Source organism: Solea senegalensis, linkage group LG19 (genome assembly GCF_019176455.1).
Source record: "Solea senegalensis isolate Sse05_10M linkage group LG19, IFAPA_SoseM_1, whole genome shotgun sequence".
Taxonomy (NCBI): Eukaryota; Metazoa; Chordata; class Actinopteri; order Pleuronectiformes; family Soleidae; genus Solea; species Solea senegalensis.
In genome coordinates, this window is record NC_058038.1 from 10899049 (window position 1) to 10921255 (window position 22207).

Sequence of the window (22207 nt, forward strand, 5' to 3'; positions counted from 1 at the left end):
ACAGATTTACCACTTCATTGCAGTACATGTGCAAAAACATAATGTGATGGTTGACTTGACACAATAATAACTTGTTGGTTGTCAGTGCTAAAATATACCTCATCCTCTCTCACACCAACACTGTCAGTATTACTGGCAGTGTTGGCTGACACGTATAGGGAAATGGATGGATAATGAATAACAATTATGATTTCACACGTCAAAAAAAAGGATGTAATTACTGTGAGCTGCTATAGCTTTAATTAGCTTGATGAATTAAGGCCCAATTATGGCTGCCGTGTGCTTTGTTTTTCATCTCAAAAATGTGTGCCTATTGTTTTGTGATTTTATTTGTCGCCGTTAACGCGTTTGTCCAACTTCATGTGTTTTTGCCGCTAAATGACCATGTGTCTGTGGCTGTAGGTCTCACTTGTAAAAGAGATAGTCATCTGAATGAGACATCCTAGTCAAACAAAGGAGACACAAAAGTCAAAGTTTCTGCCCTATTGGTGGCATGAACGACTTAAATAAAGGCTGGAATCTTTGCAGATCGGATAGCACTCGGATCTTGTTGTGGACTCCGGAGACATATGTTAATACCAGGTGTAAATGCATGTGGTGATGCGCTATGCGAACACTATCCAATGCCAGGTGTAAAGGCGGCCACAGACATCTTAATGCATCAGTTTGTCCAAGGACTTCTAGTCGTCATCAAGGTTAATAGTAAATACGCAAGTCAACTTTATTTATAGAGCACATTCCGTCACGAAGAAACTCAATGTGCTAATGAATGAAAAAAAGTAGGCAGTAAACAACATACAGTTTGTACTAAAAAGAAGCCCAGCCTCCGCCCACTGCTCCTTTAACTCAGTGAGAAGCTGAGCTTCCGTGGAAGTGACATTTTGCCTTTCGAGCTCACTGCAGTGAAAAAAACCCTATTATGTGCCGTCTCATAGAGCAGTGGTTCCCAACCTTTGATCCTTGAAGCCCAGGACAAACCAGACCCCCTAACCTGAACCCCTGACCACAGCATACACCAAATAAAAAAGTGAAACGTTTATATGCAAAAATAATAAAATGGTTCGTATTCTCACAGTGTGTATGGATAAATAAACTGTCCGGTGCTTCCATAAAACCAAAACTAAGGTAACTTTTGAGATATTGCTTTGTTTTCCTTTTTTGATACCGTTGAGTCGTCAGGAACGTGATCAGGTACAGCTGCTAACTGGCCTGAGGAGACTTGCTTACGCAGTAATGGTCACAGAAGTTCAGCGATCGCCGAGAAAAATGGACCAACTAATGTTTTTTAATCTGGAGAACGTATAGGGCATATTAATGGTAAGATGACGCAGAGTATGAGGCGGTAACAGAGCAGCTTCACTGAACCAGGAAGGAAAGAGAAGATCAGACAAGGCTGTGTGATGGTTACTCGACATAACTTCCTCCAGCTGGTGTGCACCCACAGAATGGAAAAACTGGGCTTCGGGATTCTGCCTGTTGTCTCACAATATGAATAAATGAAAGCCATCAAAGGGAGAAACAGTGGAGAGCAAGGGTTTTAAATGAATTAAAGGATACTTGCTGAGGCTTTTAGATGTGGTAGAATGAAGCATGGGGTTGGATGGAGAGGGAAAAGAGGAGGAAGAGCAACAGATTCCTGGTAGTTTGGTGGATCCTTGTGTGGAGGGAAGCTTGACTTGGGAGACATTCTTTGGCAGCCCCACTGTTTGGATAAATTAATGATTAGAGTTTGTTTGCTGGTATGTAGATAAATCTCCCGTTGCCATCTATGTCTGAATTTCCTGCGTGTTTTTGGTGCAACAACGCATCTCAAAAGAGCAAATATAGTCACGGGAAAAGAGATGAGAGCTTGTTATCTCAGTGACAATGAGTGAAAGCGCTCCTGAAACCATGGCAACACAAGGAATTCTACTTAATAGAGCCTGTGACGAATCAAGGCCTTGATGTTCACTGCTTTCCAACGAGGGGCGGTGGAGAGAGGAACGCCAAGGACAGAACTAATTCTGAACAGTTTGCAGGCTTTCCATAATAAATGGAGTGGATATTGTCCTTATTGTGAAATGATTTGAAGCTTACGATGATGACGCATCATTGCAAGCCTAGTAGCTGACAGTGTGAAGAGTGCGTTCAGGCTGTAGTAGGCATGATCGATGGATAACTGGTGGTTATTGAGTCTCACCCACAAATCATGACATACTAACATTTCGCTTCAAGATGAAATGAGTTCATTTCTCAGAGAAGAGGTCCTCTGCATAACTTGGTTATTACAAATGATTATTTGAGTTACATTTGCCTGTCTATCTGACTTCTGGCATTAAGGCTGAGATGATTGTGAGAGAAGATCAGCAGTTTCTCAAATACTTAGACCAGCCCGTCTGGCCCAAACTCCAATGCTGCTTTCAAAGCCACTTAAATCACCTTTCTGTCCCATTCTGATGCTCGCTTTGAACTTACGCAGGTGTTGTTGACCATGTCTAGATACCTAAATTCCTTCAGTTGCTGTTATGCGATTGCCTGATTAGAAAATAACAAGCAGTTGAACATGTGCACCAAATAAAGTGGCCAGTAAATGCGGTGCGTTAATCTTGCTTGGGGAACTGAAAGAGGGAAAAAACAAGCATGATCCAGTAAGTGAGTTAATTTATCAATTTATTTTTTAATTCAGTTTAACAAGAAAAAAAGTTATTCATTCAGTATATTTCTGCTGTGGCTACTGTAGGTTAGCATTAAGTGTTAATAGGTGATGTTTGGGGTTGTTTTGTTGTGTCTGGACTTTGTAGCTTTCACAACTTTAAATGCAATCTCAAATACTTGCTGGAACGGTTTAAATTGTGGCACTGTTTTCTACAAAACAATATATATAAATGAAAATATTATGAAATATTATCTTTTATAGCTGACATCGCCACAAAAACTTGTGGCCTATTACTCAAGGAGAGAAGTGATGCTTGTGCTTGTGCTTGGCTGGAAGATAAACAGACGAGTGGGGGAATCATCTTGGGAAATTCCCAGCTCCATTCTGGCATTGCTTTAATTTCCGTTTAATCCCGAGAGCAGGAGTTAAACGAACCAATTAATTGCAGAATCAGATTAAGTCCCTGACAGCCTAGAAATTATCTGTGTGAAGTGGGTCTCGTTGGCTCAAGGCACAACATACTGCAATATTGACGCCTGTTCAAGATCTCTGTCAGATCAGTGTGCTCTGTTTGTTTTTGATCTTTTTACACAGTCACGATGAAATGTGTCCCACAACATAATTTAATTGTTATATAAAGACATGTGCGCTTGTCTCTGCCACGGCCAGAAGGAGATATCGGTTTTAAAAATATCCTTATCTTCAGCGCACATACGCATGTACAGATAAATGTGACCGTCTGATCCTGGGGCCAGCTCAGACAGGGCTATGCCCTCCACTTCAGATTAGCACCAGCTACTACAGGGCAAGGAACCTCCTGCTCAGCCTGTGTGTGCGGGGGTTATAGACGACAGACAACAGACCTTGGAACAGACAGTCCAGTCAGTAATCCCACTGAGAGCTCCACAAAAACCTTCACCCCCCTCAAGGTCCAAACCTTGGATTTAAGGTGACACTGGTCCATAGAGAGTAGGGGGCTGCACACACTTCATTACAGAGAAAGCGGGATAAGCCCGGAAAAGCAGTGAGATGTCTGAGCTCAGTGAGTTCATAGGTGGTAAAGCCAGGGTGCCCGATGTATAAAATGATTTGAAAAAGCAATATGTAGATTTGAACATCCATCCGTCCATCTTCTATGGCTTAGGACCGCTCTGTGTCCACATAGTAGAGAGCAGCATCACATTTATATATGTGTTCATACTAAAACAAGAGTTCATGCCAGTATAGCCAATATTTTTCACCAAATTGTGTATTTTTTTATGTGTCGGGACCGTCCTTGCATAGCCTCAAGCAAGTGTCCATGGCTGCAATCGTCCGGACAGGTCTGCAGTCTGCGGTGGTGCCAGCATGAATTCACATTCACGTCACAGGCCCTCAGTCCGACGAGGTTTTGAGCCAGTGACCTTGCTGTGAGGCGACGATGATAATCACCGCGGCTTGAGAAGTTGCACAGAAAAATGACTTTTGTGCTGAGCCATCTTCTTCAGAAATGTTTTTTACAATCAGGGACTCAATGAGTGCCTTGATAACAGCCATTTAAACGGTATGCCACCGGGATTTGATGAGGACCGAAATGTCCCCATAACGGAGAGTTCAAAGTGGTACCAGGCAGTCACGTGACTGCAACAAGTGGCACTGAGACGCCACAGAAGCAACATGAACAACACATACTGCCTGTATTGGTTAGCCGCCACTTCTCATCAGAAATGTGATTAAAAGGGGTCTGATGACTCTTCAGCTATCTGTTTCCGCCCCTTGATGGGCTATAAATAAGCCACAGATCAAGAACAGTGTGAACATGAGGAGCATGAAAACATGATGAGGAGGGTTGATTGAATTCATTACCCGTCACATCTGTGAAATAGCTTCAAGACCAAATAGTAACAGTGAAGCAAACGCAATGGGTTTATTATAATTCGTTTTACTTATTTAATTGTCTAGGTCATGCTACACCTCCAAAACAATACAACAGAACAGAACGATGTCTGTGAAAGTCTGCCTTTATTATTGGGAGCACAAAATGTTGAGTAATGTTTACTCCACTGCCGTCCAATTATAACGTGACCACAGTAAATGTAGCACTTTGATTTGACTTGACAAGCACAGGGAGCGGATGTGTTCTAAATGTTTGCACACACAAAAAAAAAACCCCAAGAAAAAACATCTGCTTCATCTTCAAATGTAAATTCACACCCATGTTGTACTTGAAGTTTCATAAAACAAGCTGGCACCACGTAGCATTACGGAGAGCCCTACTGGGAGAGGGATTACATTTGGATTAGCTGTGTCAGCACATATATGTCAACTTCAAGACTACTGTCTCAGATTATTGCTTGCCCTTCCTACCAGATTAGGATTAGGGTTTTGACAGTGTAGAATTAACGTGTAAGGGCCAGAAAGGAAGGCAATTGTCGTAGTAACCTCTGAAACAAAGTTTGCTTGAGGGTGGTTATCTCCTGGTTCTGTTCTTTCTGATTTGCTCTGTGGGTTTTATATTAGTTTTGTCCTATAGACGTCAGGCTTTTACAATGACTGGTGATGCATACGTGCAGGGAATAACGCTAGGGTTGGTGATTTGTGTGCGAAAAACTCATCCAAACGGATTAAATCCCCTGTTTGTTTTAATAGCCATCGAAAAAGACGGTATCTGTAGCACTCCACGTACTGTGATAATTGCAAGAATTTCATTTTTAATTGGCATAGCTTTCCGTCACAAATCAACCTGCTTACCTGCACACACTTTACCCGTGTTGCCGTAGTGTGAAACCAGTCTTCGCCACTCGTCAGAGGAAGGCAGAGGCAGAGACAATAGCCAGAGGTTAGCGAGCACAAAATGGCAACCAAAATTCCCAGTTCCGCAAGAGGGTTGTGTCTTTTATGGGAAGGCTGACAGGAGGGGGATGATCTGCATCGTTTGAAATATGTCTATTCCAAGTGTTTCCAGACTTCCATTGTAACTTCCAACCAAATACAGCCTTTATTTTTAACATCCATGATCTTTAGTTTTTCAATGAAACTTGTTTACGAACAAAAAGAACAGTGCATACATGATCATATTTAACATGACTGTGACCTTGAAAGTGTCAGTTAGTGTCTTTAAATGCACTGCTGTAGGATTCCACTGTAAAGTCATGGCAGCATTATAATCAATCATTGATTTCTCCTTTTCTTGTCATTTTCATGTGCACTATGCATGTGTAAATAGACTTTGTACCTGAGGTTTACGTAGTCCTAATAGTCTGGCACCTTTGCTTTGCTTACATCATCGCTCCCTCTTCTCTTGTTGCATCTACTGTATTCTTCATATGTCACACGAAGGCTTAGTTGTTAATAATATGACTTTGGAGAACCTGACTAAGTTCCAGAATCGCTGACTGACTTGACAGGACACAATCCACACTTGAGATGAAACCGTAATGAATGAATGAAAGACTTGCAAACAGTTCCGGAGGCAAAGACCAAACATGTTAAAATCACTCTGCATGACTGACAGCCTGGCAGAAGACGAAGACTCTTCGCTGATACTGAGACACAGGCTTCATTTCATCCTGCTGCCTCGCATTTAAACTCTGAATTTATGTTCATCTCTTCTCTAAACTTTACAGTGTGCTGTTTTTGGATACGTTATTCTCTTTCACTTTTATTCTGCAGCTCATTTCCCTTGTGGTGGCTGCCAAGTGGATGTGTGAAGTTGCTTGATGTTCAAGGCTGCCAGGTGCCTCGTTTCTTTGTCTTGCCAACCTTCAAACAACAGCAGCGTCTTTTTACAACAGCCTGCAGGGATGTGTACTAACAACTATTCCCCAGTTGGGAGCCTAGCAATTACAGCAGCCCTACTCTATCCCTGTAATTGCAAAGGGAGTTGCTTCCTGAGCGATCAGACTGCGAGCCTGCCACCAGGGAGACTGGCTTCATCACATCTGGCAGGCTCAGGTAAATGAGAGTGTTTTGCTGGAGTGTTAAATAAAGGTTGTTCATTAATAGAACAGGGTGATTCATATCTCACTTGAACCATAACCTTTGCTCGGCGGTTTGCTGCGCTGCATAATGGACGCAACAGGACGCTCCAGGCAAGCAGCAATGTTTTGTTATGTTTTTTTGGTAATATGTGACAAAAACATTGGCAGCAGATTCTGAGGTTTTCACATTGATTAAAATGTGAATAGATTCAATCTTCAGGGGCATACTATTAGGACAAATATGCTGGCGCTTCAGGTCATGGCTGAACAAAAATAGAAGAATAAGAAGATTAAAAAAAAGAAAAAGAGAATGCCTCATGTTTACATCAGTCCAAAAAAAAGTGGCTTGAAACCTGAGCTCACATCGTATTGTGGAGTGTGGAGTGTTAAGTGTCATCCGGGGACATGAAGGAATGCCAGTGTTTGTCATAATATGACACTTCTCCACCATATGAGACACCTGACACTCTTGTTATGTGATTGTTAGGCTCATGGCAACTTAACCCCCTCCTCCCCTCATTGGTGGCAGCAGGAGGCTGAGGCGGCTAAATGTAGTTAACGGCGCTGTGCTAATTAGTGTGATCATTGACAAGGAGGTGAATTTGACTCAGCGTTATCCGGAAAATCCTTACACGTATGACTGTGTAGGCACATCTTTAACATATCCAGCAGGTACATTTGCATTATGACACAGTCAAAGATGACAGATGCGCTTCTGGTACAGCATTTATTTTTTTTGCATGACGTGACAACACCTCTTCTCAGTCAGTCATCTCGGTCTGCAAACCTGCTTCTCATGTTTGTAAAAGCAAAGCAGTGCCTCGATAACAACCTGGTCACTGTGAACCGATGTGTGTTCAAATGCTGACAAAGGGGAGAAAAACAAACAAAAACAAAGGTTGAATAAAACTCAACCCTACATGAAAATTAAATATTGACTGAAGGTAGGTTTGTTTTTTTTAATTCTCATCAGCCGTAACTGATATTACAATACAAATATGTATACTGATTTAGTAATAGCTGAGGCTGCACAGAAACACCCACATGTGCCTTTTCAGTACCGATCAGTGAGACGCGAGTCTTTCGATTTCTATGCTGTTCGGGGAAGAGCAAGGAACGCTTTGGAATTTTGAGACTGTTTTTTGGGGGAAAAAAAGAAGAAGGATAAAACCATCCAAGAAACCCATCGTGACAGGAGTCTCTATTGGATCCCAATCAACATTCCGTTGTAGAAGCGGTATAAATAGTGGTTAAGTCAAAACACTGCAGTGGAAATTCACCATGTATTATTATATTAACTCGAAGTTGGCTCGAGGGTCAGCCGTAAACTTGCTGTCATTAATGGATCCCGGTTTTATTGCGGTGCTCGAGAGATCAAGGCAGTGCCATCACTCAGGTTTAACTGACATGATTAGGAGCTATTACTGTATTGATCCACCTGCAGTGGCACTGGATCAGCTGAGGCCCGTATCGACCTGACTAAGTGGGTCCATGGACCTCTGAGGGTCAGGCAAATGTTAAAGGGATATTATTGGTTGTTTGTGAAGTTGGATCACTTCCAGTTCGAGGTGAAACTAAAGCGACATCTAGGAATGTTAGAGTAAAGAAACTGACCCTGATCTTAATACCCGTAAAAAACGTTGTGCTTTTTATATAAAACATGTTTATTTATGTAATGAGAATTGGAACGGGATGGAAAGTGTTATGAATGAATTATGAATGAACCTGTTTAGGCAGCTCAGTGAGTTGATATTCTCCATAATAAATTATCATAAAATAGACTTCTGACTTTTTACATATCCACCAAATACTCTATATACACTGTATAACAATATCTCCAAACACACACACATACAAGGGACCAGCAAAAGTCATTGTAGTGTTCATCTCAGTTCCAGCCAAAGTCATGACCGGTCATCTTGTAAAATTTGCTGTTAAAGGGTTTATAAAAATCCCTTAGTTTCTGAACCACCTCGGGGTTAATATTAGGATGGGTCCTGCCTTTGGTTTTGCCCAGGCAGTGTGGCTTGCTGTTCCCCTCGGGTCTCTTAAGGCAGGGGAAGCCTTTCGCTGGGTTAAAGTGGAAATGCTTCTCCGTCACCACCCTCCTGATCCTGAGAAAGTCCTGAACCCGAGTCATCTCACCTGCGGGGTCGCTAATCAAACGCTCTCCACTCACAAACAGCAGCTGCTCCATCGGAAAGAACTGGAGCCAGCGCTCGAGGTGCTTGGCGTACATGCCGATTTGAACAGCGCTCCACGTTGTGTCAATCAGACCCGCTGACATGTTCTTAAAGGTCAGGCTCTCGAACGACGGGATGTCTGGCTTCTTGGAGCGGGTCTGGGTATAATCTGAGATGGCCCGTGTGACCGGATCCCGGACGACTACGATCAGTTTTGTGTCTTTAGACATTGTGTATATTCGTGCAGGGACCTCCTTGGTGACATAGTAGCTGGGGGTCTTCTCCATGGTCAGCTGACCCTCTGATGATTTGGGCATCAATTCCCTGCCAAAGGACACAAACATATGGATTTTTATTTACAATCACTGTTCCACATCCCCACCCCCCGGAGTAAGACAACAACAACAATATATGGCAAAATTCAAGACGGTAATTATTTTTGACAGATGAGATCCAATATACACCTTATCAGCTTAAAGACTTGGATATTTCTTAATTCGTGGATGGAAGGAAGGTGCTCCACAGGCTTGATTCAATAAATCAATTCCCCACTAGTGCTTGTATACTGGGACAAGGGAAGTAGATCAACAGAACAACATCATTGCTCAGCTTAACTGTGTATGGTAACGTACTAATTGCGAGACTCAGGAGCTGATCACCTTATTTGATAGCGGCTTTAATGTAACATGACATTGGTTTGTATTTAAAGGTTACATACTAAAGTTCCTTTTTACAGTCTTGATCTGAAGACATCTGAGTTAAGGGAGCGCACCTAAAGTGACAGGGACTGGCAGGTCGAGCGTGAGTGCTATCCGTCATGTGTGATTGCGTGTGAGGACAGTACACGGTTCACGACACGTTTGAAGTACAAAGCCTGGAGGAAGATGTTCATCTCCTGGTGCTGCATTTAATCAACCTTAAGACCTCCTTCAAACCCTCAAAGATCCTCACATTGAAACATTCCACACCTTCATTACATTATACAAAAGGTGGTTTAACTCTGAATAGGCAGCATTATGACTCTTAATATCATGCCAAGACATAGGTCTATGACTACACTAGAGGACGATTTAGAGAGGTGTTACATTCCTGAGAGGAGAAAAATGCAAATCTTTGGAGCAGCGTATTCCCGTAACTGCATATTCTTGTTGACCCTGGACGTCGCAGCTTGATCATAATATAGCCTGTTAACTGCAGCCCTGACTGGATAATGGCTAAAGTGAGCCAAGGGGGATTAGGGCTAAGCCAAACACACCACAGCATTAGAGGCTGCTCCACTGCCTTGTTGGCTGACTGGGTGGCTGGCTTGTCTTTGGAGGGAGTGAGTGAGTGGGAAAGAGAGAGAGGAGAAAGAGAGAGATGGGTCAGTGTTATCCATGCAGCAACAACACAGACAAGAACCTTGCTTTGGAACACAACACAAACTCCACAAATGTAGGAATTGATCATGTATACTACTTATTATTTGAATTGTGTTCTGAGACTGTTTTAGAGAAATGTACAACACAGTTCACCCAGTATAAAGACTTGGAAGAATCAACCTTAAATAGAAAAATTAAATATCTGTGAGGACTCGGTCAGAACAAGGGCCTCTCTGCATGGAGTTTGCATGTTTTCCCCATGTGTGCGTGGGTTTCCTCCCACAGTCCAAAAACATGTAGATTTGGGGGTTAGGTAAATTGTCCGTAGGTGTGCTTTTCACATGAACCTCACTCTTGCAACAAGAATCACTGCAAGGAGTTTAACTAAGAAGTGACACTAGTGATTTAAATTGGCAAAGAAATCTGTGTAGAGTGCCATATTTTTTTTAAATGAATATCAAATCAATATTTGGTGACAGTATGTCAATAATCATGTCTCACAGGTCAGGACAACAATATATTGCAGTATGTCTTTTCTTTTGCCACTACATTACTAGAATACATTATGTACCAAATACGTGTTTACCAGAATAGTAACCTTTATTTAGGAACTAGGAACATTTTCTTACTATGAGTAGAGTAATATCTCTTTATTAAATCTCAGACATTGAGAATTTCCTATGCTGGCGCTTAGGACAGTAGCTCAGTGTCTGAAATGCAAAAGCGGCGTGCAGATAAAGCGTATTCTGCTGCACTGTATGAGAGCCATGCTGTGATGTCATGTGTTCACAAGTGGGTTTAAGTCTGTTGAAATGTCAAACTCAAACTGTTACAGTATCTCGATTAAATTCCTGGCATTCCACCGAGTTTCTGTATCAAACAACAGAAAAGCAGAGGGGCCATGACATTGAATTGATGCCATAATCTCCCTCCATCTGTTAATGCATGCACAACAAGCCTCAATATCCCTCTCCAAACACAGCAGTTTTTATCTCATAAATAGGTGTAAGTGAGCAGAAAATGGTCTATGATTTTGCCGTGCTAAGCAGTATAAGGGAAAAGCTTTAGTGATTGTGGGAAAGGTAGTCATCATCACCCATACACCAGCAGTGCCACACAGACACATGTGCGATATCATCCCCTAATATCACTGCCTCTTTCCTTTCCTAACCCTTTCTGTGGAGACTCTATGTCTTACTCATTTATTCCTTTTCTCTTCCTAAGAGCCACAGCCACTATTGTATGCAGTGGAAAAAAACCCAAACTACTTGAGGTAATAGGTACAACAGACACTGACATCTCCACCAGGAACCCCCCTGCAATTATCAACTGCATCTCCTAGATACACACAAGCTGTACACCTTTCCTGGGGCCTCAAGGGACTCAAAAACCTACCACCAACCAAACTTTCCACTTACAGTAGTCGCCGAGCAAAACAATCTGTGTGAGAACTACATGCATAATTCATCACAGAAGAGATAGAGAACATCTCTGAATGAGCAAAGAGTGGGATAGTGGCCTTTGGGGGGGGGCTAGATGTAGCAAGCTTTCACAATTTGTTCTGCTTAATAAACTATGTTGCTGAGAACCAATAGTTTTTTGTGCATCCTCATCTATCGATCAGCCATGCAAAGGCAGCATCATTCAGCTTTGAGACAAGAAAACTGCTGCGGCACAACCTGTCAACTTTTGCCCCTTTATGAATGTTGCAATTTACAATGCCGTCATGATGAAGTAAATCTAAACTTGGAGGAGTTTCTTCAAATAATTGCCACAACTGGCATGCATCTATATCGACGGTTGCACTTCCACATAGGCGTCCTGTGCCCTTCAACCTGTCCTGCTACACTCACGGGAGAACGGCGCATGGCCGGGAAGATAACAGACAGTGTGGGTGGGGGATAAGGCAGCTAAGAGAGTGAAATAAAACAAGAGACAGAGGAGGAGTGAAAAGAGGATTAGATGGAATCAGGTTGGAGAGGATGGAGACTGCACAGGTTGACATTTCCGACCTTGAGGCCAAAATGTAACTTTCATGTGAGCGGCCGTGTCGGCAGCAGTAGCACAAGATAAATCACACCGGCTTCAACCTACAGACAGATATTAATGCGTTGTATAACTTGTCGACTGGGTCATTGAGTGTGTACATAAACCTGGCTGCCTCTTAATATACAGTACATGTAAACAAGTTAGTCTGACATTGCACTGAATCCAATTTCTCAACTCACACACACCCAGATACTGCAGTTGGGAGTCTAATTGCCACTTCCTGTATAAGTTCAGTTATGGCACTTTTCCACTGTAGCAGTTGTAGCAGGGCAAGGCTCGGCACGACACGGCTCGACTCTTTTTTGCTTTTCCACTAGCGAAAGTACCTGCTACCGTTTAATACCTGCTCTGGAGAGGCTACAAGCGAGCTGAGCCAATATTAAACGTAGCTTCAACAGAAGTGTCGTCAACATTTAGCAAGGACATTTCTAAAATTTTAACATTTAGCAGAGTCTGCATTCTGGTCATGCAAGAAGGACTGATCAAATCTTTTTGATTGACTGATTCTTAATGATTCAGTACAAAGGGAAATAACCGCTTTGCTCGTCAACAGTTGTGTGTGTTTGTGTTGCATTTAAAACGTTTTCATGCAGCCGTGGCTTGATCACTCCCACGTTGTGGCGGTACACTAAACTAATGGAAATCGGGCCAAACCGTGCAGAGCCGAGACGCGTTGAGCCATGCTACAACTGTATACTGGAAAAGCACCATTAGACTCAAGCTGTCCTTGACTCTCTGCACATGCTCCACAGTTTCCACCTAGAAGAAATAATAGAAGAAGCCAGTGCACAGAGGATGAACACAACAGCAACAAAAACATTTGTTTGGACAGACAAGGAAACCAAGTTTATGCTCTGCCTGCTTTAAGAACTGAATATTTTAAACTTAATGGATTGGGATTGTTGGAACTTGGACTGGTGCTCGACATGCTAACAACTCACTACCAGCTGAAGCAGAAATCATCTTATATGGACAAGCTGAATGAGGGCATAGCGCCACCTATCTTAGTGGAATAGAACACTTTATTTAAAAATGTAAATAAAATTTAAAAGTGCTTGTATGTTAAATGGGGTAATTAAGTGTGCATGGAAATGCACTGATAAAGCAGGTTTAAAGGTAGGGATTTACAACACTGTGGCACGTGGCTCCTGGATTATGCACTCACTAATGAGTTCACCAAAGTAAGGAAAAAGTACAGGGCAGAAAACCCAAGATAAGATTATTTTTTTTCATTCTATCCTGCAGTTGTCTGCTTGACTGACTCTAATTGGCATCTATAGTTCAGCTCTTCAAACCACTGTGACAAGGGACTTCTCAAAAAAACCGGATTATCTAATGACATGAGTCATAATCTTAGACTGCAGCTCTGAGGCTGTTTCGCTGATTCCACTGTGGGAATCGTTCCCCTTCTCAAACGCAGGATGAGAGGTGGTGGTATGCAAGCACTCAGAATAATCAGACTGATTTACCATGAGACAAGTTCCAGACAGACGTCAAAGCGGATAGCAGCTCCAGTGAAGGTGTACTGTGACCGATGCCGCCTGTCATCGTCAGTATGAAAGTCAGTGCTTTGCACTCAGGACTTCTTGGATGACGCTGAACAACACTCAGCAGCATTCCTCAACAATGACAATGGCTTTTTCAGGTCCTCCATTATTACTTCCAGTGTGCAAAATTGAAGGCCTCCTGGCTGTCTAATGGAGACAGGCCCATTTTTAAGAGAGTGGGGGAAGAATAGGAACACTGTGTGAATTAGCCTGGCTTCCCTCACACAAACGTCAACCTTGCATTAACACATAAAACCTCTGACAGTTGGTTGTTTACAGAACCAGAGAGCACTCTTTTTTTCACAATGGCAGTCCTGGAAAAATGTGAACCGCTCACACTGAACACGGTAATAGAGAACATAAAACATAATCAGAACTGGGAAAACTAAAAACAATGTGTTGCATGCTGCTGTGTACATAATCATACCTAGGGGTCATGTGACGCTGACCGGAAGATGGTCGCTTAGATTGAGGGCTCCTGGCATCACTGTGTAATTAGCAGTCATCTCCACGGCCCTAAGGCTCTGACCCTCCGATCAGACCCATCCGTTTCAGATGGACCGAAATGTGTAAATGGTTTGGTGATTTATTGACACGAGGGCGAAGAAATAAGCTGCATTTTTGAGAGTTTCTTGAGGGCTGTGAAGACGGACGTTGTTGAGTATCTGGAGAAGATGCTACCAGAGCTACTAGTAATCGTATTTATGTCATATTTGGGGTTTTCCAGATAGCATCAGATTTGACGTTTTCTTTTGTCTCGAAGTCCAATTTCGGTCAGTGTGTTTACATGCATGTTGAAAGTCTGATTTTAGACACACATTTGGTTTTCTTAATGTCATGTAAACGTGTTAGTGCGACTGAAATCCAGCCAGTCTTAGTCGGACTAACATACTTGGATCATGCGATTCCTAGTCAGATTACTCCAGCAAGTCAGACGTTCTATCCGGAAGTAGATGAAGATGACATATAAACTGCAGTACTGTTGCCGGAAATCAGACAGCGTCTTCGTTTGGCAACACAGCAAATACAAGAGCTGTGCTCAATCTAATTTGTATCCACAGCACGATCCATCTAACTGTCTGTCTCGCTGTTTGTCTTTCAGTGACATAAAGGTCAACAGGAAACTGATTCAATACTAGCTTATAGCTTATAGAAAGATACAACAAATTGATTTTCTCCTCCGCATGTATACTCTGACTCGGCAAGTTGTCCGATTGCCTGTCTTTGTCGGACTACGACCTTAGCTTGATTAAACTGTGCATGGAAACGTACTGACTGATATCAGGCCAATATCAGGACGATAACAATGCTATAGTATCCTATCAGCTCAGCATTATTGGGGACATTATGGCGATCCTAGGCTGTCTGCAATAGAAACTTGAGCCAACAGTGAATCAGTAACACCACCTAAATTAAACGGTAACTGAAAGTCCTGGAGTGATGAAACTGATCTTTGCAGCCCTGGCAAGTCAAGTGCACATCCATTTAAAATCTAAAATTTTATCAAATGCATTTGTAGGATTGCAACGCAAAAGAGCACTGAATAACAAGCAGAATTAACTTCATATCGAGTGCAAAGAAATGTGACAAGGTCACATTGGCATAGAGGTCAAGGAAACAAACAAAGCAGCTTTTGTATCGATGGTAATGAAAACTTGCTTTAAAAAGACAAAGACACTATATAATTATGTGAGCTCCCATTTCTTGGAATGAAGTGGTGAAGAAATATGGAATGAACAATAGAAATGACACAGCCTCCAGAGGAAAAAGACAAAACAGTGAAACATCTACAGCCAAGAAAAACAGTACAGGAATCTGGTATCTGGTACCAATAATGGATACTATATGTATTTAAGATACTGGATCATTTATGTTAGGTGTTTTAACATTTCAAAACATAGGAACATTGCTTACTTTTTTAGGATTAGGGTTAAAAAACCCACTAAGGTGATGATGTGAATTTGAATAAGCAAATTCATTTGATGTGTATGTTTGTAACTTGCAGCTCTTTCCGTTACAAAATTGCTGCTCTGAAACGCTGTTCACTTCAGGCTTTCTTTGGTAATACGACCACCAAGTGGACAGTTCTGAGGACACAATGAGATAGATACGATCGCTCGTTACATTCAGGCTGCATCCACATTCGCATATCATAAATTCTGCTCTGCATACACCTGCCGTCCACACTATCCCCAACGCTTTAGAAACCCCAAAACAAATACATTTAAAAACAAGTCTGCCCGTGTTGTAGTTTGATAACTCCAGGGCTGCATTTTAGACCTTTACTTTGACATTCTCGTTCTTATCAGCCAGACTGGACAATCATATGTGAGCACAAATCTCAACACTTACTTTCAGTTTAATCTTGTTGTTGGTCGAATAAAAGAAATCCCTGCTCTGACCTTCGTCACCAAGTAGTTTCCTGTTTACACTGGCACGTAAATAAATACCCAGAGCTTTACTAGGCATGTTTGTATGAGCATAAATAACTTTTTTGATACTGAGCTGAAACACTCCTCTGTGTTTTTCATCTTACAAATGCTGTTTTCAAATGAAAATGTAGTCGTGTGTGGAAGTATGGCTTCAGAGGAGGTCTGGGACACACGTGGCCGGTTTACTTGCACAGTTTAAGACAACTTGCAGAGTCCGAGTACATGCAGAGGAGAGAATCGATTTCCTGTTGACCTTTACGTCACAGAAAAACGAACGGCGAACGGCGAGATGGATCGTGCTGTGGTTCTGTATGTTACATACTCATAAATCTTGTCTCTTGGTCAGTCCAGAAGTGGGTCTTCTCCGTAGCTTTCACTCTTGCTGACGGCATCGTGTTGTTTGTTCTTTTCTGGCAACAGTACTGCAGTTTATACATCATCTCCTTCTATTTCCAGGTCAAAGACCGGCTCATACATGCAGGAGTAATCAGACTTTGAATCGCATTATCCAGGTATGTTAGTTAGACTAAGACTAGCTCGATTTTAGTCCGAATAACGTGTTTACATGACTTTAAGAAAACCTAATTATTGTCTTAACCGCTGCCTTCCACTGCTTAAAAACCAAAAGCAACACATCTGCTATTTGCAAACTTGAAAACGATGAAAGTGAGATCCAATCACGAGAACCCTGACAATCTCTGAGCTGTCCACTCGGGATCACGTCACGTCACGTTAGAAGACGATCAGGAAAAGCAAACAAGACTTCAAAAGAAGCGAAAACAAAGATAGCTGAGACAGACAGACAGACAGGTGGTGTCTACAGAAAGACTGACGTGCTGTCAGAGAGTACAACACAGAGGCAGGAAACAACACACTCGCAGGAAGCTGGAGGGATGAGGAAGTCAACAACTCAAGGGGATATAATGGAGTGAACTTGCTTTATTTTGGTGTTTACAAAGTGCTGTAATAAGTGCTGCGGTTTGACAAATTGCCACGAGAACAAGCCCGGGGGATTGTGGGAGCAAATTAAAACCTCAATCTCCAGAATGGAGAGAGAGGGGGTTGCACATTACCATTATTGACAAGTTCGTTGACTTAGCCGCGGTACGCTAGGCTCATTCTATTCTATTATGGAAAAAAAGTCGGATTTTTTTTGGAGTTCTATAGACACTTTTTTAATCAACACAAAACCCGTGTGACCTCTTTCAGTGCTCCACCTCATTCTCACATACATGAGATGATTCTTATTTCTTCTCCTGTCAATGAGCTGACGCGTTAGTTTAAAATCTCAATGTTCCAAAAAAAAAAGAAGAAAAAAAAAAAAGCCAAAAGTGTTGAGTAAGCAAAACCAAAACCAAAAGACTCAAATGATCCCATGTGTTGGGAAATGCATCTTCACTCACAAAGCATTCTGAAAGTCAACTTTCCAGCTAAAAAAGCTCCAGTGAAGTCTTTTCTTGGGCAGGTTCCAATGAATGCTCTTTCTGACGAACTCCTGCTGGGCTCCGTCAAAGGACACTTTCACCCTTCTGAGCACATTTGCATACAAAGTGAAGGGAGAGAAAACATGTTTCACACTAATTGTCTGCTCCTTTATTGTCGGGGTTAATGCAGACCTCAGGGGTTCTCCAGCATCCCCTTTCATGGAGCTCCATAATACTGTTGCTACTTTCTAAAGACTCACTTTAAATTTACTGCCCTCTAGCTGCCACTGGCCTGCATCTAAGCTGCCCTGGGGCTCGGAGGAGAATAAAGCCATCATCTCTGACACCCTCAGTAAGTTAGTAAGAAGGCCACTCATTGTTCTATATATGGATCATGCGTAAATTTGATGAGCTGTGTAACTGTCACAACAACACATATAAGAGGAAGTGAGAATTGTGCTGTGGGTCGAGGAGGAAGCTGTTCCCACGGATTTCGGGGAATTGCTCAGTGTAAAGAAAGTGTGCACAATTGTCTTCCCCATTTTTCTCTTTTTCCTCCGTGACTGAAAAAGTGCTGTGTTGTGGTCGCCGTCCTGCTGTGCAGGGGCCTCTCCTCTATGTGGGGCTCCGTCAGGATGGACACAGTGGTCCTCCTCCAGGATGGACCCACCAATCACAGCAGATAAATGGTGTGGGCACAACTCAATGCCACCACAGGAACTGATAAGCCCACCCAGAGAACAGCCCCTCTCCCCCAAGCTCCTGTTCCCCATTGTTAGTCTGGGGCATTGGAGTGAAACATATGGGCAAACAAATCGATGGACATCTTCGCCGAGCTCTATGTTACAGCTTTACCACTTCTTGGAGCTTAATAGATGACAACACGGCACAAGATTGTGTCAGAATATGTTGCGCACCAACGTGCTCCTCCGTAAACTTAGTGTGAGTTTCTCTAAACTCCACGAGACCTGAAAAGTCTGGGCTGTATTTGTATGAGTTCAGTGCTCGTACTGTGACAACTCAAGCCAAGCTGTTTTAATTAGCCAGATTAACTTTGCAGGAGACAACCCTTCACTACACATGTCCAAAGAAGAAATGCTTCTCCCCCAAGGTTAACAAGAAGCTAACATCTCAATTATATACATCTGCCTTTTGACCATTTATTCAATGTTATTTTTTTTTTTTGCTTGACGGCTAAGACGTGACTCATTCCTCACATGCGGCGCCTACTCGTGCATCACTTGTGGATTGTAAAAAAACAGCATAAAGACTTACTAAAAAACTGCATAGATGGCACAATACCAGTGTGTTCTTGTTGCTCAGCAGAGATGGACAAAAGACCACTCTTCAAAGAGTGATCATCTATAAAAAAAAAATCTGTTGAACCTGCCCGGAAATTCTTAAAAGGAGCTTAAGCGAGAACTCCTTTGAACAATGCTTCACTTCCCCTATTGTAGCTTCATGGAGTTGTGACGGAGTGTTGGTCCTTTGACATTTCCTGTTAATCCCCCGGCTCAGTCAAACGGACACATGAAACAGCGGAGTATCTCTTACTAACAATGTGGCTGGAAGGCGTTCGCGACTGAGCATAAAAGATAAATGATATCTGTTAATACTGTCAAACATCTATAAGAGCTTGTATGTTGACATGTTGTGTATGGTGTAAGGGCAACACGCTGACATAAGTGCTTAAGGTGTTTTTTGTTCTGACACTGCCAATCAAAACAAATTACTGCCACGGAATATATACCCTGGAAGTCATATTCCTTAATTAATCTCCCAGTTGATGAAAAAATTCCCAACATGATCCAACTTGCCGTCTCCTAACCATAGACTAAATGCTCTTAGTTTGAAATGCATCCAGAGCTCAGGTTGTTTCTCTTTTTTTGTTTTTCCTTTTTCTGCCTGGTGCCACCATCCATGTCAGATCCAAGGACACGTGTAAGTTCCAGGAACACGGAGTGAAGGTCGTGCAAACAAACAGGAAATTGTCTGTTGAAAAATCAACATGGCAGAGAGGAGTTGCCTAAAATGGCAAACTTAACGTTTGAATCTTAGCAGAAACGCGTGTACGTGATGGATGTGGTCGTGCACAGTGACCTGCGGTGACATCATGTACTGATTACACCCGGCAATGATCCTGTTTTATTATAGTGAATACGCCACAATTGTTTGTAAGGTATTCACACAATTTTATCACCCAGTTTTCATTTTTTTTTCTCTCCAAGATTCGGTTTAATTTCTATACACTCTTTTATACTTACAATGTATTATTGTGAATTCTGTATTATTGAGAAGCAGGTGTACATGTATACTGCATGTACATTTTTGTTTCACTCACTGTTTTGTTTCTGCAGTGAAATGAGGCCTGAAGTGTCAATTTATCACTATTCTGCAGACTGACATAAATACCAGCACATGTTGAATTTCTGGACATACTTTCATTGTTTTTTTTTCTTCTTTTATTCTCCAATTTTTTTCAGTTGAAGGAACTTTTCCTAAATTGTATTACACCATCACCCTTTTATTTTCTCACAAAGAAAATGCTGCAAACAATGTGATGGAAGTGAATAACTTTTGCAGCCTTTACACTTCACTTCTGGCTTAAGAAGACTTAGGAACATAGGGAGCAAAGTCTTTATTTAAAATTCACGGGCTTGCTTTAATGATCACAGCCAGAGATAATATGATTTGCTTAATTATATTTGCTTAATTATATGCATGTTCGTGCTTGTTACTGTCTTGTGGCTTTAGTTAAATCATATACAAGTTGCGTGAACTGACAGAGGCAGTGTTTGTTTGTTCAGTCCTGGCATAAACAAGGTTTACCACAACCATGAGTTATGACTTCCGCAGAGCCATCATAACGACGCGCAATTACGCATGGCGCGTATAAACTCCAGAAAATGAGTAAACATTGCACCTCTTCTGTTTATTATTGATAACAATAATAATAATAATAATAATAATAATAATAATAATAATAATAATAATGTGATGTACCTGTACCACTCCAGTCCTTTGTCGTAGTTGCGGTCAAAGAAGTGCGGCTCGGCTCCCACTGCTCTGATGTCTGGATGCAGGCGCAGAAACTCCAGCAGCGCCCGGGTCCCTCCTTTCTTCACCCCGATGATGATCGCCTGCGGCAACTTTTTACTTTCCGACTCATTGAGGAAGCTTGACATGGCGTTATCATCCAGCGCCTTGGTCTCGCCTCTAATGTCGTCCCACTCCTCTCCTCTGCTGTCCAAATCGTTCTCGTTATTCAGTAAGTCCCTGGACGCACCTAAAGAGGAGCCCGCCTGGCTGTCACTCACCTCTGCGTTGCTCTCGTGTCTGTTCACGGAGCCGTAAGTCGGGTTTGGCATCGTCGAACAGTAGCCGACACAACAGTAAATCATATAGACCCAGAGGGACAACATTATGCAAAAGACAAAGAGTTTGTTTTTCACGTGGGGTGATGGCACAACATGTAGACTGTGTAGAATCGGACTATATTCCATAGGACCGCCGTGAAAAAGTTATATTCCAATTAACAGGCATTTTGGCGAAGTCACCTCACTCCTCTGTCATGGTTCAGATACTCTGCGATCGATGCGTAATTTCCCAAACATAAATTAGACAATACTCAATACTGACATTGAGCTGCGCAGCGAGTCTCCTCTTCCACTTTTCAGAGTTCTGCATTAAAAAAAAAAAGTGAATTCATTTTATTCTTAGCACAAAAACACGGAGAGGAAAAAAATGACTGAAAATATCGCTGAGTGAGCGACAGGCGCAGGCACCGAGTCTCCCATCACACGCGCTCAGTGTGTGAGCGCTCGTACAGCAGCGCCAAGGTATTTACGTCAGGCAACAGAGCGACGTCAAGTCACACGAGAGTTGCACATGGAAGACTCAACTTCCGGTACAGCCTTTCAAAATAAAGACGTGACGAAACTCAGACAGGAAGCTGAACTACAGAGGTTGCTTCTCTTATCTACAAAATAAAAGATGTATCGTAGGGATCACCTTACGTATTTTTTTAATACTGTTTGAGAAACTCTGCACATGAATTTATTTCGACCACCTTTCATAAAAACCAGAAACCTTTATAAATCTTTCAAAAACTTGTTTACAACTAAAAATGTATTTATTTTTTGATTTATTTGGCAAATAACTAACTGAATTCACCCTTTTATACCCAAATGTGAGGCTTCTCTGAGAAGTTAGACATTAATCAAGCATAATATTCAACCCACTTCCACTGTGATCTTTCAGGAGAATCAAAACATGACACTGATTGTAAATTTTAATCCCCCCGACACCAGCAGACAAACAAGTGACACGTGGAAAATGTGTCATGGATCAGCTTCCAGTGAGTCGCAGTTTATTGGCCTCATAATTCTTCATAATTGCCCTCGTAATCGTTCCCAGCGATGTTAACATGCGATGTAACGTAAACAAATGTCTCAGCAGATTCTGTGCAACCAATAAAAGTGAAACATCTACTCTGGGTTTTGATAGCACAGTCACGATGAAGCCGTGTGACTGGGTGAATTGTGAGGTGCCACTGCAAGTTTTAGTTTGTGTTTACACCTCTACGTGGTGCAAGGTCAAAGGCCCCCGGTCCAAGCA

At 42.1% G+C, this 22207-nt stretch overlaps 1 protein-coding gene across 1 annotated transcript; it reads right to left on the minus strand.

Annotated features, from left to right (window-relative positions):
• Positions 1-7307: 7307 nt before the first annotated feature.
• hs3st3b1a (heparan sulfate (glucosamine) 3-O-sulfotransferase 3B1a) lies at positions 7308-21416 on the minus strand. The gene is made up of 2 exons (XM_044051460.1): positions 20594-21416; positions 7308-9101 (listed from the first exon to the last, which is right to left on the minus strand). The coding sequence occupies exons 1-2, from the start codon at positions 21091-21093 to the stop codon at positions 8483-8485; spliced, it is 1119 nt and encodes a 372-aa protein (XP_043907395.1). The 5' UTR covers positions 21094-21416; the 3' UTR covers positions 7308-8482.
• Positions 21417-22207: the final 791 nt, after the last annotated feature.